The sequence below is a fragment of the Thamnophis elegans genome, chromosome 5, assembly GCF_009769535.1.
Source record: "Thamnophis elegans isolate rThaEle1 chromosome 5, rThaEle1.pri, whole genome shotgun sequence".
NCBI classification, from domain to species: domain Eukaryota; kingdom Metazoa; phylum Chordata; class Lepidosauria; order Squamata; family Colubridae; genus Thamnophis; species Thamnophis elegans.
In genome coordinates, this window is record NC_045545.1 from 43,135,436 (window position 1) to 43,158,526 (window position 23,091).

The window sequence follows — 23,091 nt, forward strand, 5'->3', positions numbered from 1 at the left end:
TTAAAGAGGAGTTTATCTGATGCTTATTTTGTGAATAGAAAACTTTCTCATCTTTCCCTCATCATTCTCCATTTCTCTTTCACTCTGCTCTGCCACCTTAGCTCTATGTTTATGCAGTGCCTGACTTTGTCTGATGAAGGGGATTATGATTCACAAATAGTTTTGTGAAAATGTTGCTAGCCTTCAAGATGCTAGAAGACTGGTTGCCATTATAACTGATTAAAGCCAGTTGAAATAATATTTTTAGTTTTAATCACTTTACTCAGAACCCTGGGAAAATATAAAAGCGGGATACAACTAAATAAAAATATAAACTGAACAAGAAAAACAATGGTGAAAGAAATATGGCTATTTTTTGAAAAAGGCTGATCACAGTGAACTGGATCTGTTAAGGTAGTTTACTAGAAAGGAAGTTAGGAAATATTGCTGATATACGTTTAGGACACAAAGCTGCTTGAAAAATCAAATTCTGAAAAGAATTAAGTTTCCTCCCTTTGGTTTAAAGAAACCATTCATATATATGCTGTTTTAAAGGATACAGCTTCTCAGAATTATTTACAAAACAGCAAATCAAAACAAAACTTCAAACTCAGATCAAAATCATTTAGACCAGGCATCCTTTTTGTCCTTCTGAGTGGGTGGAGGCAACAATTTCAGCCCCACCCACTTTTGGTAGGTGACACTTGACAAGCTGTGTAAAGTCTTGTGTGGTCTTTGAACCAAGATAAATGGTAGATTCTAGTATATTAAAGATAGAGGCCTTGAAGAGAGATCAAAAGCAGTGTCAGTAGTGCTTCCCTGGGAAGCAAATTCTAAAGGAGGAATGCAGCTCACCCTTTACAGAGCAGATGGTATTTCCGGTGGTAATTTGATTCCTAGGTGTTTTGTAATTTTGAAAGTTAAACCTAACCCTGGGATTCAGGAGCCTCTAATCTTTATAACTTTATTCTAGATTTGGGGAGTAGGGGGAGAGGGTTAATCATGGATATACCAGGATCAGAAAAATAAATTCTGTAAATGCTTAGTATCTAAACAATATAAATTTATTTCATAAATTTCAGGATTATGAGTTCTGATTGAAGTTGGCACTAGTAATTATGAATGCTAATGGAGAAGAAAATGTATTTAAAGTATATCTGCCTGCTAAAGCAAATCTAGGGCAACTACATAAATATAACAATAAGGAAATTAAGTACTTAACTACTCAAGTCTCAAAACCATTAAGTAGCTTTTTTAGAAATCTTGCAAGCATAACAAATCTGTTTCAAATCAGTATTTTTGCAATATCGGTGGATTCTTGTAGTATTTGAATGTCCCAACTCTTCTTTATTCAGCTCTCTTAGATTGGGTTTTATTGAAAATGTCCCTCAATTGTGCATAGATTCTGTGCATTTAAGTGATATGTACTGATTAACAACCTAGTGGTAGGTTAATAGATATGTAAAGGATTTTGCCTAGGGGAGACAAAGGTTTTTTTTTTCTGGGAACAGCCCAATCAATGAGTGCTTCCCTTCTTTTTTGTTCCTAGTCCTCTTTATACTGTAAGAACAGGTCCAATTAATTCTTCCACAACTAGAGTTTTTGAGAGTTTCTTCCTGAGTGTTTTATCTTTTTTACTTATTTCCAAATAAAAGACAGCGTAACAAATATGTAGGAAACCTGATTATTCAAATTTATTAACATCAAGAATTATGCAATGATGCTGTAGAACTTTATTAACAAATAGAAAACAGACTGTATACAACAGTGACCCCTACAGCACTATGCTATCACAAGGTAAAAATGAATGTTCTCTCCAACATCACCACCCAGGATTGTTGATTTCAATGCAGTTTGGATACATTGGATAATACAGTTAGAGACCTTTCCACCACCTTTATTTTTAGAGCTATGCACCTGGGAGAAGGCTGTAATCTTCCTGCCTTTAGTGCAAGTGTAAGTTAATAAAGAGGAATAATATATAATACCATTAAATTAATTCCAGTAGTCTTGCCACATTGGTTAATTAAACCATCTTTATATAATTGAAAATAACAGCATTCTAATGACTTTTAAATGTTTACAGGATAGCAAGATTTAGACCCAAACCCAGCCTCTTAAGAAGTGATTTCCTTACTTGAAAACCCCCAATCCTTCTCCCCCTCCTATAGCCAAGGCACCCCCATTCGGGAGCTGTTTGTGCAGGAAGGCTGGCCTTCCAGAGTTGTGCTCTTTTACCTTGGAAAATACTCTGATACACTTTGTTGGCCACATTTTCTACGTAACCACACGTTAGGATGCTATTGGCACAAAAAGGACTAAATAAAGGGATGTTATGGTGAGGTCCCTTTTTAGAACTTGACTGTGTGGCAACAATGCCACATTTCCTCCCATTTCAACAAGACAAGCTCTGGGGGCAGTGGGTCTCTCTTTCCATTAGAAAGTTTACATGGAATCTGTTGAAATATATGAGGTCACTGGACACATGTCAATAGGATCAAGCATCTGATCTGACTACTAGAGCCCCATCTGACAGACAAGCCTATGGGAAAAAAAGACTTTGGAATTAGGTTGGCTCCAACTCTGTGGAAATGAATATTCTACAAAGGACTGAAGAGGGAGTTGGAGGATCCCAGAGCTATGAGCCAGGTGCTAATATTAACCTGGGAGTGCCCGAAAATGGGCAGCACCACTATGGTTGAGACAACATAAAGGGGGGGAGAGGGGGAAAGCAAAGGAAAATTCAAACCCCACCACCTCTATTCTCCTGTTTTGCCTGAGCAAAACATTAAGATTTGCAAAATAATTTTTTAAAAAAGAAAAGATATAAAAGGCTAGTTAACTATTTTACATATATAAAAAATTCTGTCCCTTCCACCTAGTGACCCTCACCATGAAATGTTATCGGGGTGGTGGAGGGAGGATAAGGAGGAGGATAAGGAGTGTAGGTATTAACGTAAATCCATCTGGTGCTTGGAAATGTGAGAAGATGGTCCCATTTTTAGCATGGTGGCAATGTACCTAAATACTGTGGTCAAAACTGGTTGGTCATGGGGAGGCTGTTGCTGCAACAGCAGCATCTGCACAGAAGGATTAACAAATGGGCGGCTGGCTGGGAAGAACCCGTCTCTGCACTTAGACATTCCTGCTGCAACTTGTCGAAAGCACTAGTTACGTTGCATAGTGATCAAAGCTGCCAAGATACTCCAGAGCAGCCCGATAACACAGCTGATACTGGTCCTGGAAAAGGGAGAAAAATAAAAATCAGTGCCAAGTTGTAAAGGTAGCTGTCAACTGTTCTATTACATCATAGTTCAGAAATTGAGAATAGAAGGTCTTGCTCTGCACTTCAACCTGATACAATTGTGTCCATTTCTGGACTGGGGGATCTTGCTCACAGTCACCTATGCCTTGATCACCTTTCATTTGGATTACTGCAATGTGCTTACATGGGGCTGGTCTTGAAGACCACCCAGAAGCTGCAACTAGTCCAGAATGAAGTGCAATTTGGGATATTCTGTAGTTCATTCAAGTAACATCATTGTTGTGTGAGCTGCACAGGTTTCCAGTTGCTTTCTGGGTAGAAGTCAAGATGCTGTTTATCATCTTTCAAGCCCTACATGGCACAGGTAGAATTGTTTCTACCTAAGTGTACCTGCCCACCATACTACATTAGGATGGGTGGTGCTCCATGTCTCATTCCTTAAATGTTGCTATTTGATGGAGCTTGGAGGCATACCTCTTTGGGGGCCACCCTAATCCTTTGGAACAACCTCCCACTGGAGATTGAGAAAGACCCCCTAATCTTTTAGCCTTCAGAAGATGGTAAAGATCTGCCTCTTCACCCAAACATTGGGCCAGGATGAGAAGGTTGAGCTTAAAAATGTTTGGTCTTGTGCCTGAGGGAAATTATGTTTTAACTAAGTTCTATGGATTTCTATAAGTCACCTAGTCATTGGATGAGACATTTGGCCTTATAAGCCTGTAACTAACTAACTAACTAACTAACTAACTAACTAACTAACTAACTAACTAACTAACAGAGGAGATAACTAATACCAAGCTGATGCTAGATCTTATACCAAATGAAATGAAATATCAGATTCATCTTTTTATATATCACACCTCAAAGTGCCAAGCAATAAGACTATGGTGGGAGCTAATTCCCAGTAGAATCTGTAGGGTTAATGGCAAACAACTGGTTGCTTTGATTATACAGAAAACTCAATTATGCAGAATTTGGGGCTGCGTTTACACTTAACCACCTCACATTAAAATTTGTTTACTACTAAATTATAGTACTTGTTTTGGTATGCATTTGTTATAGGTATAAAATACAGACTGAAAGATATATTCTCTCCCATCCAACCCACTGAAAAGAAAATATTGTCTTGACAGACAATATCAAGAGTAGCAGTTGGGAATAAGGTATATAGATCAGAAGCAAACTGTCTTACAAAAACAGTTTAGTCTTTCTGGACTAAATACTGGATTGCTGTTGTCATGTAAAGAGGCAAAACACTTGAGTGGTTTCTGGGGCTTCAGCTGTCCTTTAGGTCTGGCAGGCTGATTGGATATCATTAAATTATTCACAATGCAATGGTATTCACATTGCCTTTCTAGATGAATTTACAGAGGGCTGGTTGATCCCTTGTAAATATCTGCTGGAGTGTTTTTTTTAAAAATTTTTGTTTGTATCTCTTGTTCCAGCTTTTGCAGATTATGAAGTCAGTTTGGGATTTGTGAATGCTTCAAAAAGGACTTGGAAAGAATGGTGATTCTTTAAAGAATGAATTCATTGTTGATTAACCTCTTACAACAGCAACATCTTTTCCCAGTCTTGTGCAGAATATGAAGAAACTTACTGTTACTGATAATGCTCCTGCATCATGTGATCCCTGAAAACCTGGAGCATTTTATTTATTTATTTAAACTTAAATCCAACCCTAGTGGATTTTGGGTAGCATATTGCCCTCTAACTATTACATAATTGTAGATTTAGAATGATAGGAACTATTCCTTACCTGACTGAAAAATAACTGCATTATTAATTGCAATTAAATTTGAAATTACTAAAATCAAATTATATATTTCTCCTATTTTCCAGTATATTATTCAAACATCAGTTGGCAGGTCTTCAGCCAGAAAATGGTGGGGACTATTTCTGTTTTTTGTAATAGTTCACACAGGGTTCCAGTAACTTTCTTCTATCCAGCACCTGAATAACTGGCCAAAACAGCTGCTTTCTCTCATTGCAACTCTTATATGCTTAAAAAATAGACTACAAAAGTTTTATTGAAACATTTTTTAAACTAACCTTACTAACCTTCTAAATCTCATGGTTCATATAACGCTATATATATCATCATGGAAACAAAAACAAGACCAATAGTTGTCAATTAGAAGATAAGTTAAACTACAGCTGTCAAACTCCTGGCCCATGGGATGGATGCGTCACGTGTTGGCCACGCCCTCGCCCATTTTAATGAAGGGGAAAAAAGTCCCGATATGTCATGTGACACTGCTGTGACATGAGTTTGACACCCCTGAGTTAGATTATCCTATTTTCAGAATTAGCTTTCTCATACTGGAAGGCAGAGCTTCACTCCACTTTCATCTAATGAATGTTCAAGTTTCACCCTCCTCCATTATAAGGCAGGAAATAGCATGGCAAGTAGCTTTACCTCTGTCTGCACCATGGCTGGTCGCTGTGTTCTCAGGGTCTTCACTGTCTGGAACATATCAACTACACCTTCATAGCGCATACGCTCCAGTACAATACTCAATGTGATGAACACCCCTGTACGTCCGACCCCCGCACTATGTACAAGGAAAAGAGTAAATGAGTAACAATCCCAGCTTGGATTGCATCCAAGCAATTGACACTCCAGAAGCTCACAACCTCACACAAAAACCTGCTGTATTCTAACTGCCATGCTACACTTTTATGCTTAAAACAATAATTTTCTTGGCTTCATTCTTAAAATGCTTCTGTGTACAGAACAGTGAAGGGACACGGTGGCTCAGTGCTAAGATGCTGAGCTGGTCGATCAGAAAAGTCGGCAGTTTGGTGATTTGAATCCCCAGTGCTGTGTAACGGAGTGAGCTCCCGTTACTTGTCCCAGCTTCTGCCAACCTCGCAGTTCGAAAGCACATAAAAATGCAAGCAGAAAAATAAGAACCACCTCTGGTGGGAAAGTAAAAGCATTTCGTGTGCCTTCAGCATTTAGTTATGCCAGCCACATGACCATGGAGACGTCTTCGGATAGCACTGGCTCTTCGGCTTTGAAACGGAGATGAGCACCGCCCCTTGGAGTCAGGAACGACTACCAGATATGTGTGAGGGGAACCTTTACCTTTCAGAACAGTGACATCAGAAGCTCTCTAGCTTTCCTGGCAACCTAATTCACCTCACCATTAGCCTATCCCTAAATGAGCTTTCAGAAATAGCTCAATGCCCAAACTCACCTGCAGTGTACTGTGATGGGCCCATCCTGGCCAAACTGCTCCTTAGTTTTATGTACTTGGCCAATGAAGTCAATAAAGCCTTCACCTGTTTTTGGTACTCCCTGCTCCGGCCAATCAGTGAACTGGAATTGCCGGATAGTTCTTGATTGCCCATCCTAGTTGTGGAAAAGAGAGTAAAGTCATTGTACCTTGCTTTCATCTTAAAGTGTTGCTTGTTAGTTCCTGGGAAGATTAAGGGGAGTAAGTTAAATCTGAGCATATTAGCTACAGTATTTTATCCCAAAATGTCACTGGCTGTTAGGACAATAAAGCAATGCCTGATGATAAATGCCCTTCTGTACCAGGGAATTGCAGTTACTGATAGAAACAACATTGAATAATTCAGAATATGCTGTGTAACACTCACTCTAGCATCAGTGACTTTAAACTCACGAAGGATATATTGAGGCATGTTATATTCAGCCATGGGATCCACTACAAAATACTGGTACCGAGCAGAGCGTTCTGCTGGCCAGTACTGGTGGCATTTTTCCTGAAAAGAAAAAAAGAAAAAAAAAGAAAAAAATTCACTGTTGGCAAACAATATAGTAGTACTTGCACAAAAGCTATCATATTCAAAAGTGATAGTATGAGACTTTTCTTAATAAATGACGCCTCTCTTCTGGCTGGAAATGACTGATGAGCTTCACCTTGAATAGCTCTTTCCTTCTCCATCCCCACAACACTTTCCAATAAGCAATCAGGTTGTACTCTCATTTATCTTCCCAGTTCAACATTTGATAGGCTTTATTGCTTCAACGGAACCTTCACATTGTGTGGTCATCAATAGTGTCAGAAAGGGTATTTTTAGGCTTTAAAACTTGCCATAATTGATACAGAGAAAAATCACATAAAAGTTTTACATTTAAAAATTCAGATGTCTCATATGCCTCAGGTATTAATGGATCATCCCTGACCACAAAATTCTATGAATAAGACCTACAATGAACAAAATAGCTTGAAGTTTAACTCTCAAATCTGTATCTCCCTCCTGTTATTTCTATTCACGTTGACACCAGTATTTTGCCTTAAATTCTCACGTTCTCTATTGCAATACTTTTATTATTCTATATTTTCAAGAAACATGACTGTCATACCCACTTGCTCAAATAAATTCTAAATAAATGTCACACTGATAGTCATTAATTGCAGGGAAATGTTCATGGGTTTTTTTTTTGTTGTTGTTACAAAATGTACCACTGAAGTCATTTCTTCCATATGGCTGATGTCAATGTGCTGACTAGCATACCAGCAATATTTTCTTGACTTTAATCTGCCACAATCTTTGGTTTGACTTTTCCTGCCAGTAACTGTATGACCTTATTTAGAATTGTTTTCCAAGATAGTGCTATGTATATATTTCTTTGGTTGTGACTTTTCTTAGATACTCCTAATCCACAACATCAAATTCAACCGTCATATCTACAGTTTTAAGGAAGTTTTCAGGTTTTGGCACATCAAGCTATACTGAAGAACCACCCAAAAGCTAGGGTTGGCCAACATTCTTACAATAATGGTAAGCCTTTTCAGAACGTTTTGGCAGGAATGAGACTGATTCAATCTTCTCTTGGTGCTGTTCATCTGTGGTGGCCTTTAATCTTGGTCAATCTCTTCCCACTTATGAGACATTAATGATTTTGTGCCTTCCTAAGTGGCAGATTTTTGCAGTGCTTTATTTCTCTACGACTCAGTGTAGCTTGAATTTTAGAAGAGTTTACCATAAAAGCAACATGCAAGCCATGGTTTTTCCACTTTGTAATCCATGCGGGATTTCATGCCAATAATGTGTTAGGTGAAAAACTTCTGAATTCATTGTGGTTGGGAGCTTATTGTGATCCATATAGTACAAGGAAGTTCTCCAAACCACTGAATCAACAGTCCTGGAGTAAGAGTACTGAAGAGCAACTTAAAAAGCAGTGTTTGCAACTTAACATTTTTCTCTGATTAATACTTTTTTCAGTAATGTGCATGGCTATATCTATTTGAGATGGAGGCACTGACAGAGTAGTAGCTGCTAAATCAAGAGTATCCTGATTAACTAGAAGATCAGGCATTGCCTCACTTCTTTGTATGTCTGAGAAGAACTCCTTACTGCTTAAATATAAAAGTCTCCTCTACTTGTTTGCATTTTCTGAATGCTGCCCCAAAGGGTTATTGCCTTTCACTTATGATATAGGATATAGCCACTTTTCTCTGCCAGCTTTGGAGGCTCGCAATGCTCAATTTAATGAGACAAATACACAGAATGGTAGCAGAGGCTGACAAGAGAAGATACCATCATCCTAAGGGCCTAAGTGGTTCCTAGTATTATTTTGTCTTTTGTTTGTGATCAAGTTGACTGTCTGTTTTCTTCAAGTGGATTTGGAGAAGTAGAAGTTCTACAAGAGGATCCCTCACAGAGTGGTGTTAAATCAATCCAGGCACTTGGAGAAAATGTTAGATAAGTGCTAGAGGCTTTCCCCTACCTCCTCTTTCCCCAGCAGCTCCTAATGCTTACTACTATTTCCTCTCACCACCTCCTCCGCTTATCTACCAGTTTATGCTCCTTCAGTAACTATGTCTCAACAATAGGCACAATTTTATTTACTTGGTTGGTTTTATTTACTTTACACAATAGTAAGGTTTCCCTTCTCCAAGATCTAGTACTTGACAAATGCAGGCTGAGAGCTTGCTCAGATGATTTCAGGGGACAGATCTTTTGGCCACTCAAGACATGGGTGGGAATCCAGAAGACACTATCAGCTACAAAGGCTTTGTGTTACATTCTCTACCTTCTATTGATTCACCTGTTCTAATGAGGGAAAGCATGTTCGGCTGAATTATCTGTCCATGAGTCCACCAGGACTGGAAGGCAGGGGTATGTTGTGGGTCCCATTTATTAGAGATGTATATCTGGTGGGACTATGAAAAAGGGCCTTCTCAGTGGTGGCCCCTTTCCTATGGAACATAATTCCAATGGAGGTACGATTGGCCCTCATCTTGTTGCTTTTTCAAAAGGCCTCTGAAGATGTGGTTTTATCACTAGACTCCTGAATAGAGATGGAGCCGATCAAGTGGTTTGTTTGTGTTCCTGCTGCCATGGAGGATGAGTTGGGTTTTATATTGCGGATTTTTAATGTTACAAGCGACCCAGAGTCCCCTGTGTGTAAGTTGGGAAGCCATAAAAATTTGTTAAATAAATAATAAGTAAATAAATGTCTTTATGGAAGATCAGATTTTGCAGTAGAAATCTCCCCCTAGAACAGTGATGATGAACCTTTTTGGCACCGAGTGCCGAAAAGGGAGTGCGCGTCTGTGCATGCTTGTCTGGGCCGCAACCCGGAAGAGGAGCTGCTCAGGGGGCATGCATACACCGGAAAATGAACTTCTGGTTTCCAGTGTGCGCATGCACACTGGCCAGCTAGTCTTCCGGTTACTGCCGCACATGCGTGCGTGACAATCAGCTGGCCAGTACACATTCTCACACTGGAAAATAGAAGACCAGCTCTTCTAGTTTCCTGCACTACCACACACACAAAGGCCAGCTTATTGTTGTGCGCACATGCATGACAGAAACCCAGAAGAGGAACGGGCGGTGCCATGCGTGCCAGGCAACATGGCTCCATGTGCCACTTTGGGCACGCATACCACAGGTTCGCCATCACGGGCCTAGAACATAGGATGCTTACTAACCCGCCCCATTTCTCGCAGTTTTGTCAACATCACTACAATGGTGGAGTTGTGTTCCCACAGCATTCTCCAGAAATCCTCTGTAGTCTCAGCCAAAGGTCCCTGTGTGGCGATGTAAGCCTTCTGTTGTCTGCAAGATATCAAAGGGTTCAGATTAGTGACTAACTCTGGCACTTCCGGCATGGGAAGGAGACCGTAACATACATATGGGTCAGATTTGGACAGTCTTTGACAGTTTCTTAAATATTTTAGGGCATATGTTGTAATTATTTTCATTGCTTAAAAACGGCAGGAAACCTGTACTACTAATTAGGTGAAATCTTGCTGCCAAAATTTTAGTCACATAGTTGGAGATCTAACACCCCAAAATCTAGGTTCAGAAAAACTAGAAATCACTGAACATCTGCATACATAGGGAATCTAAGTCTTGTGAAGTCAGGGATAGAGATCTAAATTCCATAGTGACATTAAGAAAGAATGCAAATCCAGCCAAATCTATAACTGAGACTGTGATACCTTTATTTTACCACTATGGGGCACTACAGTTCCTTGTATATATAACCTTAGGCACCTCACTCATTTAATCTCTCCAGTGGTGCTAAAATTAATGAATCTGGTATAGGATAGCTGTAATGATGCAGGACAGAGATGCAAGCTGCTCCATGGTGGATTTATAAGACATCATAAAAGGTGAGAGCACAGTGTGGGTGAGGGGAGGAGGAACAAATAAAAATGCAGCTTCAGTAGCACCTTGGGCCAGTTGATCCCTTTTGATAAGGTGGAGAATTATTGCTCACTTCAAATAGAAGGATGAGAAGAGATAAATGGGAGCCCTCAGGGACAGTTTAGGTAAGACATGAAATGCTATCTCCTCCAGTTTGGCAGGCACTCAATAGTCCTCTCTCAATAGTAGCATTTCTGTTTTAGCACTATATACGTGAAAGTGTATCACACTACCTACAGCTGATTTATTGGTGAGAGGGGGGCATATAAACTTAATAAATAAATAAAAAATAAAATGGCATCTCATAGGGTTAATGGCAGGATATGAAGCTGAGTCATCATCAGTAACTCTTCTGCTTTTCTAGCTTTAGCACAGCTCGGAGATTTGCTGAAGTTCTTCACTTTTGTGGGATGAAAACTTCTTTCATGTTCCTAGCTCTCTGCCCATTATGTCCTTTTTAAAGTCATCTTTCATATTGCCAATTCGTTTCTGCTTTTGCAGCCCATATCGGTGGTGGTGGTGGTGAGTGGGGGGGGAGAGATAATAAAATAAAGGTCAGCGCTTCCCCTCATGCAGAAATGATTATCTCATGAAATATCTCTGAATCCACTACTGTAGGTAGCAATAGCAATAGCAGCTAGACTTATATACTGCTTCATAGGGCTTTCAGCCCTCTCTAAGCGGTTTACAGAGTCAGCATATTGCCCCCAATAACAATCCGGGTCCTCATTTTACCCACCTCAGAAGGATGGAAGGCTGAGTCAACCCTGAGCCGGTGAGATTTGAACAGCCGAACTGCAGAACTGCAGTCAGCTGAAGTAGCCTGCAGTGCTACATTTAACCACTGCACCACCTCGGTTCTGCAGCCTGGTTTTTTCCCCCTTGGGCCACATGTTCTGCATCAAACCTTTCAAGTGATAGGAAGGGGCTTGTCTGCTTGTACTGCAGTGCTGGAAGGAGATCTGACAAATAAGATGTGCATGTGTTGGCGAATGAATTATACAGCAAGGTGCCTACAGTGGGTTGATTGCAGGGAAACTAAAAACGCTAAAACCAGTATCTCTCAGTTAACTAGATAATAAAGCTTGAAATGAAAAGGTAGGAAGAGGAAAACCACTAAGAAAAAATACCTTAATATAGGTGCCGTGAACCTGACTGATTACGCATGCTCTTCCCGTCTCAGCATTGCTTAACTAAAGTGTCCAAATTAAAGAAGCAGGAATGAACATCATAAAAGAGAGTCGGACTTTGAATAAGATGGCATACTTTACCTGTAACCATCTACAAAGCTAGCATTGATATAATCTGAGCCTTCAACACCCCGGATTGGCTGCAGGCAAACCCGTGTCAATTCATAGGGCATGATATTCACTAGGCGGTTTTTGAATTTGTTGCATGGAAGATTGGCACTGATGAATCGTGAGGTATGTGCTTTGGAATTGGCAAGGAGCTGTAAAGAGAAGTGACAAATTGGCAGGAGAGATCGGACGCAACACTCCAGGAGCAGCAGGTCCCTCAACATCAGGTACAATTTTTCACACTTAATACAGAAAAAAAGATTACCTGAAGAGATGATAGAACTTGTTTAGGTAAGAAGTCACTATCATGCATTCCAGCAGGGAGAATATTCTTGCTCATATTGGAAAGAATCTAAGAATTTGTTGCTGAGCCGCTATGTCATTAAGACTGGAAAGCACAACCATTGCATTCTCACTTTATATTTTTTAGATGAGCATCTCAACACATCTTGCTCATCTAAAAATTCATGAAAACAGGCCCCAATTTGATCTACATACTTATCAGCACTGCACAATATTGTTATTCGGCAATATGGTCTGATACTGATTGTGCAATGCCCTCCAAACAGCCCAAAGCCGCCTCCTTATTTTTACAGGTTTCTCAATTCTTACATTAAACAGGTACAGGAAGATCTATGAATATCCACATGCCTGGCTGCTCCTGCTCTGAGTTCTGTGGAAGTTTTATTTGCCAGAAAACTACTCATGTGCTCCATCACAAAGGAAATGCCTGGAAAGCAGGCATGAGAAATTCTATTGCTTTTCATCTAGGGCAAAGTCAAACTGAGATTTTTGGATTAGATTTTAGAAGCATTTTCCTCCATCCTTCTGTGATTTTTGAGCCTAAGACCAAGTCACTTTTAGAGGTAGGAGTGGTATTTGTATTGTATCCCTGGCAGTTGTTGAAATCTACTGGCCCTGGCTTTATGTTCCTGCTCTTATCACTGCTAACTGTTAATAGCAGGAGTTACTTAGAAATGGTAGACTAACATTAAGATCAATTCTTATCATAACAGAAAATGGTATAAAAATGAGTATTGGTGGCTCTCTTGCCTTAGCAGCAGTGTTTGTATTCTCTCTCTCTCTCTCTCTCCTTTTCTGCTCTCTGGTAATGGTAGTTATGGAAGGAAGAAGAAACTTTGCTGAATCTTGCACCCATCTCCTAACTCTCATTAAAGCAGAATTAGATACCCAACAGTGCTGATGGCGCTTGCTCCTGCTACTCTTTCATAGGAATAGTATTTATAGGGGGGAAAAACAGCTACTCATTCCTTCCTTCCTCTGGCTATAGAGAGGATTAAGCCCAGAAACAGAGGGGTGAGTAAATGGAGGTACAGTGCGGAGAATCAAGTTAACAATGTTCATACTTTGGCACTGGTTTCGCCTTCTGCTGCTTGCACAATAGATAATTCGGTTGACTTTAAAACTATGTCTAAATCTAAAACTTTATCCGCCACCACCTCGTCTTTTCTGGGCAAATAAACATATTAAGAGAATTAACAGAGCTATTAACCAGTATCAAAGCAGTAGGAAATACTGGCATGAAACTACTACAGATGCAATAAATGCTAACAAGCGCTGGCACTTGTGACCATGAAGGCAAGAGGCATTGGAAGTTCTCGATTTCTCAAGGGCTTAAAGTAAAAAGTATGTTCAGGTAAGCTTTTTTTAGTGACATCATGAACACCCCAATTTCCACTGGGTTCTGGATATACTGTAGCTCCAGCTGGTAGTGATGCTGAGAACTTCATTTTAATCTGCCTTCCTATATACAAGGGGTGTCAAATGTGATGTATCACAACTTTTTCCCCTTCGCCAAACCGGGCATGGGCATGGCCAGTGCGTGACACATCTGGCCCACGGGCCACAAGTTTAACAGCCCTGATATATACTTTTCTAGAAGCTTATCAGTACAGAACAAATATGTTGAAGACACACAAGTCTGCATCCAAATGTATTTTAATACTCTCTACAGTGTAGAAATATACCAAAGGACCATTATACTTAGAAAACAATCTTCCTTCAATCCAGGAATACATTGTCAGTGAGAAATGACAACCAAGCATCTTATCTAATCCTATAATTGCTCTCTAGATTTTGCATGCACAGGTACAAATTGAAAATAATCTTTTACTCACCTTAAACTCCAGTTCCATTGCTGTGACACTCTCACCTGGAGGTACCTGACTTAGTTTCTGGATGTGGGCAAAGAGATTGCGGGCAGGCACTTCGGTGTTTCCACAAGTGGCTGCTTCTAGCAAGGCTTCGTGGATGAAGATATATTGATCCTCAGTCTGCACCATATAGTTTCTTTGTGAGCGCATGCATGTCACATGCCCATAGATGTCCACTGTCTTTTCATGCTTCATCCTCTCAAGCATGGCATCAATTACAATGAAGCAGCCTGTTCTGCCTACACCAGCACTGTAAAAACAAGGCATAAAGCACGAAATTGGGCTTCTGCACTGTGGCAAAGCTCTAGATATTCTGATTATTTTCCTAGTATGATGCAAGAATAGCTTATTTTCAAGGTTACCTTTATATTTAAGGTACCAGTATTACTAGAAGTTCCTATAGGAAAGTGATTGACCTTGGAAATAAAGTATAACCTGCTAGGATGCTGAACTGCTGAGCAACTCTATGTCCTATCTTATGTAAGCATCTCTTATCTTGGGACGGCCAATGTAACCCAATCTTACTTAGTGATGGCAGTCCTTATGGGACAAACAACTGACAACCCATCAACAAGGAACAGATATGGTATCTGACAGGAAAGAATTCTGCAGCAGGACATTTCCTTGCAGCTGCCTATATGCAATTCTTTACAGGATTTTAATAGGGAGAGAGTATCTGTTAATTATACATGACTCCCATCTGAACCAGAGCATGAACAGAGAACATTAAATACCGTTTCTAAGGAGTTTGTGGAAGCTGCAATGATGAAGAGGTTTATTCAGTAATAGTTCCCACTCAGCTGCAAGAGATAAATCACTGGCTGGATAAGATGCCAATTCCTAGTGAACTAAAGTTTATGGCTGAAGCACTTTTTTAGCTCCAGAGTGCAGCATAAGAATTTATCACTATGCATGCAAATAGTGTGTATCTGTATACTTAGATAATACCTGCAGTTTTGTGCTTTTATGTATGTGCAAAGTGATGCCAATATGTTTTTCTGTTGTCACAAACATTTTACCACCATGTACCTGTCCGCTTTTGGGACATTTCACATTATTGTTTTAGTAAGATTTTTATTTGTTGTCATGTTTCAATTTTAAATGAGAAATAGAAGAAACTCAATGATGCTAATAATGGCATGTTTTGTGAAGATTCACATGTGCACACGTTCAGTGAGATGGTGTAGTTGTGCTATTGGATGCATATGTAGAATTTCATTCTAAAGTTCCAATATTAATGTTTCTAATGTGGTTGTTTCTTAAAGAAAACAGTGGGTTAAGAACTTTTGACTATAAAAAGCTGTATATATTAGCAGAGGAATTAGAATGCCAATGCTATTGTTGCTGCAGCAGGAGGTTGCCTATAAATCCCCAAATATACAACAATCCCAAAAGACAGAGATTTGTAGTTTTTCTCTATCATATTATCCTGATAGTTCATCATCACAGATTTACATGTGTAGGAATCAGCCTTACCTGCAATGTACAACCACCGGTCCAGCATCTGGAGGATTGCATGCTTTCACTCGTCTTAAGAATGCTAAAATAGGAGTAGGATATTCTGGCACACCATGGTCAGGCCAAGCCATAAACTGAAACTGTCGCAGTTCCCGTTTTTCACTGGAGCCATTCTGCAGATAAAGCCGAAATACTTTAGCTGGAATTAAGGGGCAGCAGATAAATTCCTTGATTTGGAACTCATGTACCATAGAGTACTAAGGTCTTTTCAACATGCAAGATTATTGTACATCTTCTCTTACTACATGCTCATTTACTGTATCATTTAGTTCTATTTTTAAGCAATATTCTTATAGATCCTTGCTGTGATTTGTTGTTCAATGAATTTTCTTGTGTCTACAATATGAATCCTTATGCAATTCTAATACAATATGTACAGACAGTAAGGAAGGTGATCTTAACGAAGATGTGCAGGAATTGTTATTAAGGCAAAAGGGGCTGAAACATTTTTGAAGTCAAGACCAAAGACATAACATTCAGAAGCAACTCAAGTACATGACTCCCTAATTCACTGAAGCATAAACAGGACAAAGTATAGTAGTATCAGAGTTATAAGATTCTGTTATTATAGTTGATCTAATTAAAATTGTTTCAGTCTTCCAGTGGAATTGATTTCCTGGTCTACTTAGTAGGACTGACAATATCTGAAGAACTGCTTTTAAATATTTAAATACAATATTCCTCAGGCTATTTACATATTTAATTACAGATAGTCCTCATTTACGAATTGATGTTTTAGTGACCATTTGCAGTTAATTCTATGCTGCAAAAAAGAAACATATGACCAGTTTTTACACTTTTGGCTGTTGAAGCATATCCACAATCTCTTGATTGTGAGTCGGATGTTTAGCAACTGGCATATTTATCATTGTCATAGCAATCTGTGGTCACATGATCACCATTTGAGACTTTCAAACCAGTTTCCAACAAGCAAAATCAATGGGGTATCTGGCAGGAAGTTGCAGTCACATGGTATGCTTAACCACAATGAGCAGCTGGAACTGACATAAGTTAAGCATGGTCATGTGATGTTTCACTTTATGGCTGTGTCATTTAGTGATGTAGTTGCTGGTCTCAATTTAAGTGGGTAAGAGATCTGTACAATATATGTTAACATACTTGGCCTGCACTGCAGACTTGAAATGCATGAAGCGCCACTAAAGCATGTGATGCACATATTTATAAGACACACAGTATGTACAAGACATTGGCCTTCCAATTCCATTCTTTTCAAACTGATTAGACACAAAAATACTGAATATGTTTTTGGGAAGTAAGGAAGATTACACTGTCTGTGAGGCTTGGTCATTTATCAGCCTTTTTATTAATGAGTTCTTATTATATGTCATGGGCCATTTTATTTATTTTATTTTATGATGCTATAATTGATTGTAGCATGTTGTTTTAAATCTATACTGTACTTAGTTATAAACATGTTTAATTCCTTCTCCTCTTTCTTAAAAATCCATCCATTATAACTCATTTCCTCCCTTTTTCCAGTACCTTGTACAGGGCAAATGTTCGGACTGTATAAGTTGCAAGTTCAACCGTATCCAGCAAAGTAACTTGGATCAACCCATAGGTCTCTGTACCACGTCCAGGCCAGTACTGATCACATTTCACCTGAAATAAAACCTCCAAATTAATGGATAATCCCTGGAATGTAGTTTTCATTGGGTTCCACAACATAGATTGATACTTTTCTCCTGTTGTAATTCTCAAATTTTACCTATATCTACCACAATTTAATGGTTGTCAGAAGAGGACCTATTTGGGAATAAAATACAGAAACACAAAACACCCAATTGCATTTGGCCAAGACATACAGAGAAATTGAATACTTTTTGTTGTATATTACCCCTCATTTTATGAGACCAATATGGCTAAATGACCAGGCAGGGAGCAAAGAAAGATACTTGATGTTCAGAGGCAGGGCTAAGAAGCAAGGATGCTAATAGCTATAAAAGAAAGAAACTGAGAGAAATGGTCAATTCAAAAGCAATTTCTTTCCATATAATTTTCTGTCCTTTCCCTGCTCTTTGGAAAGATTGGTATCTGTAGACAAGCATACTCATTTATTCTCTTCTCAGGGTGAATGCGGGAAGCCTGCCTCCAACCTGTAATCCTCTGCTTGGGATTCTGCTCAGGTTCTTGGCATAAGGTCGCTAGCCTTATTTTTCCTAGGTATCAGTTGTGAGAGGAAGGGCAGTGCTTTACATGTGCAGGATACTGCAGTTGCGAAACAGAGACTCACAGCAAGAGAGCTTGGCTGAGGAAAACTTAAGAAGCTGAGTAAGAGCAACAAGCTCAGGAGTAGAATGGGTTTCATCCCTTTGCTACAAGCCCAGTGCATGTCTGGTCTGTGTGCACACAGGGAGAAGTTCCTTCAAGGAATAGCTGAAAAGGCTACTCTTGCCTGAGGTCATTAGGCTCCTTAGTTGGGAAGGGCCAAAAATATGAAATTAATCAGGCTATAGTGCCCATTTTATTCTGTTTTTCATTCTTACCTCCACGGCTACAATTACTGATAGTCAAAGCCAAAGACTAAGCTGGAACTAGCAGCATATTTTTTGCTCGTAACACAACTATGGATTTGCCCTTCTAAATCCCCGTCTTTTCTAATGAGAAGAACTAGCAGTAGTAGGCTTTTGTATGCACAACCCATTCCAGGTCAGGTAGAAGTTGCAAAACATGGACTATATTTTTCCGTATCCAGCCGCCATATTTCAAAACATTCATGCATGCTAAAATTTTCCCAAACATATCTTGCCCTCTGGGTTCTTTATTCTTCTACATCTCTCTCTGTCTTGTCCATTTACATAATGGATCAATATTTGATTAAAACAGGATAAAATACTCTACCCAAGAAACAATAAATGTAATTATATAGAACGTGTGGAGAAAGTTAACAACAGACTAATTGGAAATCAATGATGTTCTGCTTTTTAATAGTCAACATTTTTAATGGGTGAGCCTTGTAATCATTCCTGGATGAAAAATGAAAGGGTGTCCTAGAACTGAGAACACTACTGAAGTGCACTTTATTTTCTGTGGTTATCTGGAATTCTGTGTTCAACCTGGATGGTGAAGAGCTTTTTTACATGTGTTAACGATTTAACACAGGAAGGCAAAAGTTGGGCTAGCAATAATTTGAGCAAGGGCCTTCTTTTCCACTCTTTCTCCAGGGAAATTGTATTACTGTGTATATACAAGCATAAAACAAACTTTGAAGTAATCTATCCCAGGGTTTAATAGAGAGCCCTAGCTGGTAATTGAAAATTATTTATTCATGACCAGATAAGAGTCACTCACATTTTCTGCCAAATTTACCCATAATGTTTATGCCCCATTTTCAAGCTCTGTAAATTTTATGCTGAAGCTGATGCAGGATGGCACTAAACCAGATAAGAGAGCCTTTCTTCTGGCACTGCTCACTTCTCATTAATGTCAGGAACGCTCACAACCTGGAAATTCATTTATTGCTGGCAGCCCAATGGTCTCCCAGTTGCTGGGAGAATAAGGAGGCTTCCATACAGAGTTTTAACAATGGGAGAAGAGCTAATTTGATACACAACTCTACCTAGACTCAATCTAAAGCTTGCAGTCTGCAAATCAGGGGGAAATCTCTAATTTATTTGGACTTGTATATTTATTAAATGGTATAGAAACTGGAAGAGAGGCAGGGATGAAAGATAGCCTGGATTAATTTTGCATTTAAGAGAGCCTTAGAGATGGCATGTACTGCTGATTTGGTTGCCAACTGCAAAGGCATTGGATGTAGAAAGTGGTCTGCTCTTTGCAGCTCTTATGTAGTATACATGATAACTAAAAATGATGCACCTACCATCATGCTAGGATTTCTAAGTCATGAATACCAAGCAGCTCACAGATCCTTTTCCAAGACTGTTGCTATTTCACAAGATTTGGAAAGTATTTGAAGCACTGAACTCCAGAAATCCCAGATGTCAAATGTTTAAGGCAACAATTCAAGGACAAAGCATTACTAGGACTGAGAAAATGGCTGCACCTGTTAGCATTTGTCTGAAACAGCTTTCAAAATTCCTGGACTGGGAAGAAGCCCTCATGTTTGGAGATAAGAAAAGGGTCAAGCTTGAATGAGCACTGAAAAGATGCTCAAAGGGTGTTTAAATGCACCTCCTCTGATTAGAAAGCTCCCAGGGGCAGGGATGAGGCTTTTAGTTCATGCTTTACTTCTAGCTCTTCAATGCTTCTTTGACCAATTCCATTCTAAGGCTATTATGACTCCTCAGAGACAGGGTCCCCTAGGTGGGAGTTTCTATTCTATAGGAACAGTATTATATCTGTAATTGCTAGCAAAGGAAAGCAGGCCTCTAATGAGTACTAGTGTGAACTTGTTAAGTGCAGAGGAACAAATGGGTAAGCACTCTCCCCCCACTATACTTGGCTGAGTGGGTGGGCAGGCTAACTTGGTGGAGTACATCACCTCAAGGGTGCTACGGCATCCTCCATCTCCTAGGAAGTAATTAGGAGAGTGAAGGATGGGAAATGTGCTACCAGAAGATAATGTGCATTTCAACAAGCAGCAAGCAGAGACAGGTGCCCAAAGGACCTTTCAAAATGTGTTATCTTGGAGAAACACCCTCTGTGGGGCATCTTCTAATAGCTGGGCAGCCCCCAAACAAAACTAGCTGGACTTTGGATATTTACGTATTCTGACACACACCAAAAGTGGGGAGGGGACTATTTCTCTTTTAACTCATCTGCAAACATTATTCTAAGCCCTCTTCTAGACTAATAAAGCCTAATTAATAAAGTGCAAGAAAATATGGCTACTGCTTAAATGCAATTACCAGCAGCAACAACTGAAGTGCTTAAATTACTGAAGCTTTTGGGGCATTTACTTCATACTTCAAACTGTTTAAGGCACAAAGCTATCAGCATTTTGATATGATTAAAGCAGAACTACATAGATGTCACATCAAGAAATGGAGTCTTATTTCTTATGTTTGTAATCTATAAAGAAATAGATTCTTGATGTGACAATCTATTTCTTGCCACTGTTTTGCTAGAATAAGCTTATTACAATGCTTTCTCTCTTCCCACCCCTTTCATCTTCACCATACACATGGTAGTGTTCTGGATGACCGCATATCATTCTGCTTGCCCCACCTTAAAAAAGCGAAGGGTACCACTGCAGAACATGGATAAAAGATGAGAAGAAAAACAACAGCATATATGGACTATCTTTAGTTGAATAAAGCTTAAAAAAATAGGGGGTATTTATCTTGGAACAAAAGATTACTTATGTGGGAGAGATTTATAAGACTGTGAGTAATAAAGCAGGAACAATTAGAAAAAAACTCATTAAAAACTTGAAGTTACCTATTAAAGATGAAAATTATGGATTTATATACTTAAGTCAATTTAAAACATTTTTTTCAAAAATCCATAGCTAATTTATTAGAATACCCACATTAGAATGTTGTGGTGCAACATGTACACATTCTTTTTAAAATTAGGGTATATAACACATGAAAGAACTGAACAATAAGTGGGCAGTAGTCATGACACCCCAAAGTATATACTTTTGAGTAGTGTTTATTATTCATCAGGGCAAACACTTTTTCAATCCGAGATTGAAATAAAGGCTCTTTCCAATGTACTCTTTGCAGTTCTGTAGTATTTTTGTGACACAAAGTGGTATTCTCCTTTCAGTATTAATTCAGTAAAGCTTAGGGTATATGGTTGCATGCATTGCTCTCCCTCCACATATATCCCCCATCTTTATTTAGCTGTTCCCTGAATATTCCTTATCTCTATTGCCTTACTCAAATGTATTTGACTAAAGAAATGAGTGCACCACAATCCTGTGGTTGGCATGGAAACGTAATGTATTCTGTGCTCATTACAAGAGATGCTATCTTCTGAAGAACCCTCTGCCCAGGATCTCCAATTGAGCTTCATGTTTTGCAAGAATATTCTGAAACACAGGCGCCTTCCATTCAGAGGCCTTAAGGCAAATAAATCCTTTTTACACATTCAAACTGCACGGGAGTCAGAATTTAATATGGCTATAATTTTGGGGTGCCAGACACAGCAGAAGACATCTGCAGAATGGTTTATACATGGAGATTGCTTCTCTAATTTCAATCTATAGATTATATATACAGTAACTGATATACACAACCCTATTTTGATAATATGCTTCTCAGTGTATGGGGTCAATTATGCCAAAAGTGTGTGATTTGCTACTGTACTCTCCTTTGAAAGCTTTTGAATTGCACAAGGAGTGAGATGAACTCAAGCCACCAATTCCCCCAATTAGTCCAATTGTGATTTTATCACTTATATGGTATTCCATAAATAAGAATCTTACCTGGGCCCTTCAGATTATGAATTAGACAGAGCATAGGTGACAATTTAATCTCATAAAACAATTTATAAATAATCCACTAAAGGAATTAGATGGAAAAGGAAATTCTATGATGGACATGTTGGTACCATAAATTATTGCCCCCTTTTTCCTGCAATGTTGTAAAATTGTGATTTTCCCCAAAGATTTGCCATTAGAGTCCTAATATATAAAGCTGCTAATATTCTTGGAAGCACTGCATTCCCAGTATCAACTCGGACTCCCTGAAGCTCTTATGGTCAGTGGGAGAGATTAAGTTTGTCCATACCCGAGACTTTTCCTCCAGTCGTGTCATCATGACGATTGTTGCTGTACGTTGCTCCCATACCATTCTCCAGAAGTCACTGAGTGTCTCAGGCAAGGGCCCCTGTGTAGCAATGTAAGCGTTCTGTTTGCGGTAGCCATCAATGTAATTGGCATTGATGTAGTCACTTCCAGGGACCCCTGCATGAAAGGAAAAGGGCAGGAATGTGTAAGGAAAGGGACAGCTAGAATCCTGAGCCATTCAGAGAGAGGATAGAGATTGTAAGGATGCTGGTGCTAACATTTGATTTTGATTTTTTTGTGTGATGTTTGATTGATTTTAACATATTATCTTACAGGACTCCTATAGGAGTGCAGCTATTTATAAATGCAGTAAATAAGTAAGTAAGAATCTGTTGATAGAATGCAAATTGATGAGGAATACATTTTAATGGACACTTAAACATTATATAAGAAGGAAATAGTATGGACACATATCCTCAATCATTCTGGGGGCAATCATGGCCAAAGAAAGATTTATGCCATTATTTTTGTGACTTGTTAATGCAACAACATAAAATCAAA

General features: G+C 39.1%; 1 protein-coding gene across 4 annotated transcripts in view; it reads right to left on the bottom strand.

Annotated features, from left to right (window-relative positions):
* Nucleotides 1–1,649: 1,649 nt before the first annotated feature.
* The window catches only part of PTPRF (protein tyrosine phosphatase receptor type F), a 627,213-nt gene continuing 605,771 nt past the window's right edge, over nucleotides 1,650–23,091 (bottom strand). For all 4 annotated transcript variants that reach the window (XM_032217661.1, XM_032217663.1, XM_032217660.1 and 1 more), the window contains 10 exons: nucleotides 22,532–22,707; nucleotides 17,373–17,492; nucleotides 15,828–15,982; nucleotides 14,316–14,601; nucleotides 12,151–12,329; nucleotides 10,159–10,285; nucleotides 6,854–6,979; nucleotides 6,448–6,602; nucleotides 5,664–5,799; nucleotides 1,650–3,219 (listed from right to left, as the gene is read on the bottom strand). In XM_032217661.1, the coding sequence (XP_032073552.1) occupies nucleotides 3,151–3,219; nucleotides 5,664–5,799; nucleotides 6,448–6,602; nucleotides 6,854–6,979; nucleotides 10,159–10,285; nucleotides 12,151–12,329; nucleotides 14,316–14,601; nucleotides 15,828–15,982; nucleotides 17,373–17,492; nucleotides 22,532–22,707 (1,529 nt within the window). In that variant the 3' untranslated portion in view covers nucleotides 1,650–3,150. The remainder of the gene's footprint in view (nucleotides 3,220–5,663; nucleotides 5,800–6,447; nucleotides 6,603–6,853; nucleotides 6,980–10,158; nucleotides 10,286–12,150; nucleotides 12,330–14,315; nucleotides 14,602–15,827; nucleotides 15,983–17,372; nucleotides 17,493–22,531; nucleotides 22,708–23,091) is intronic.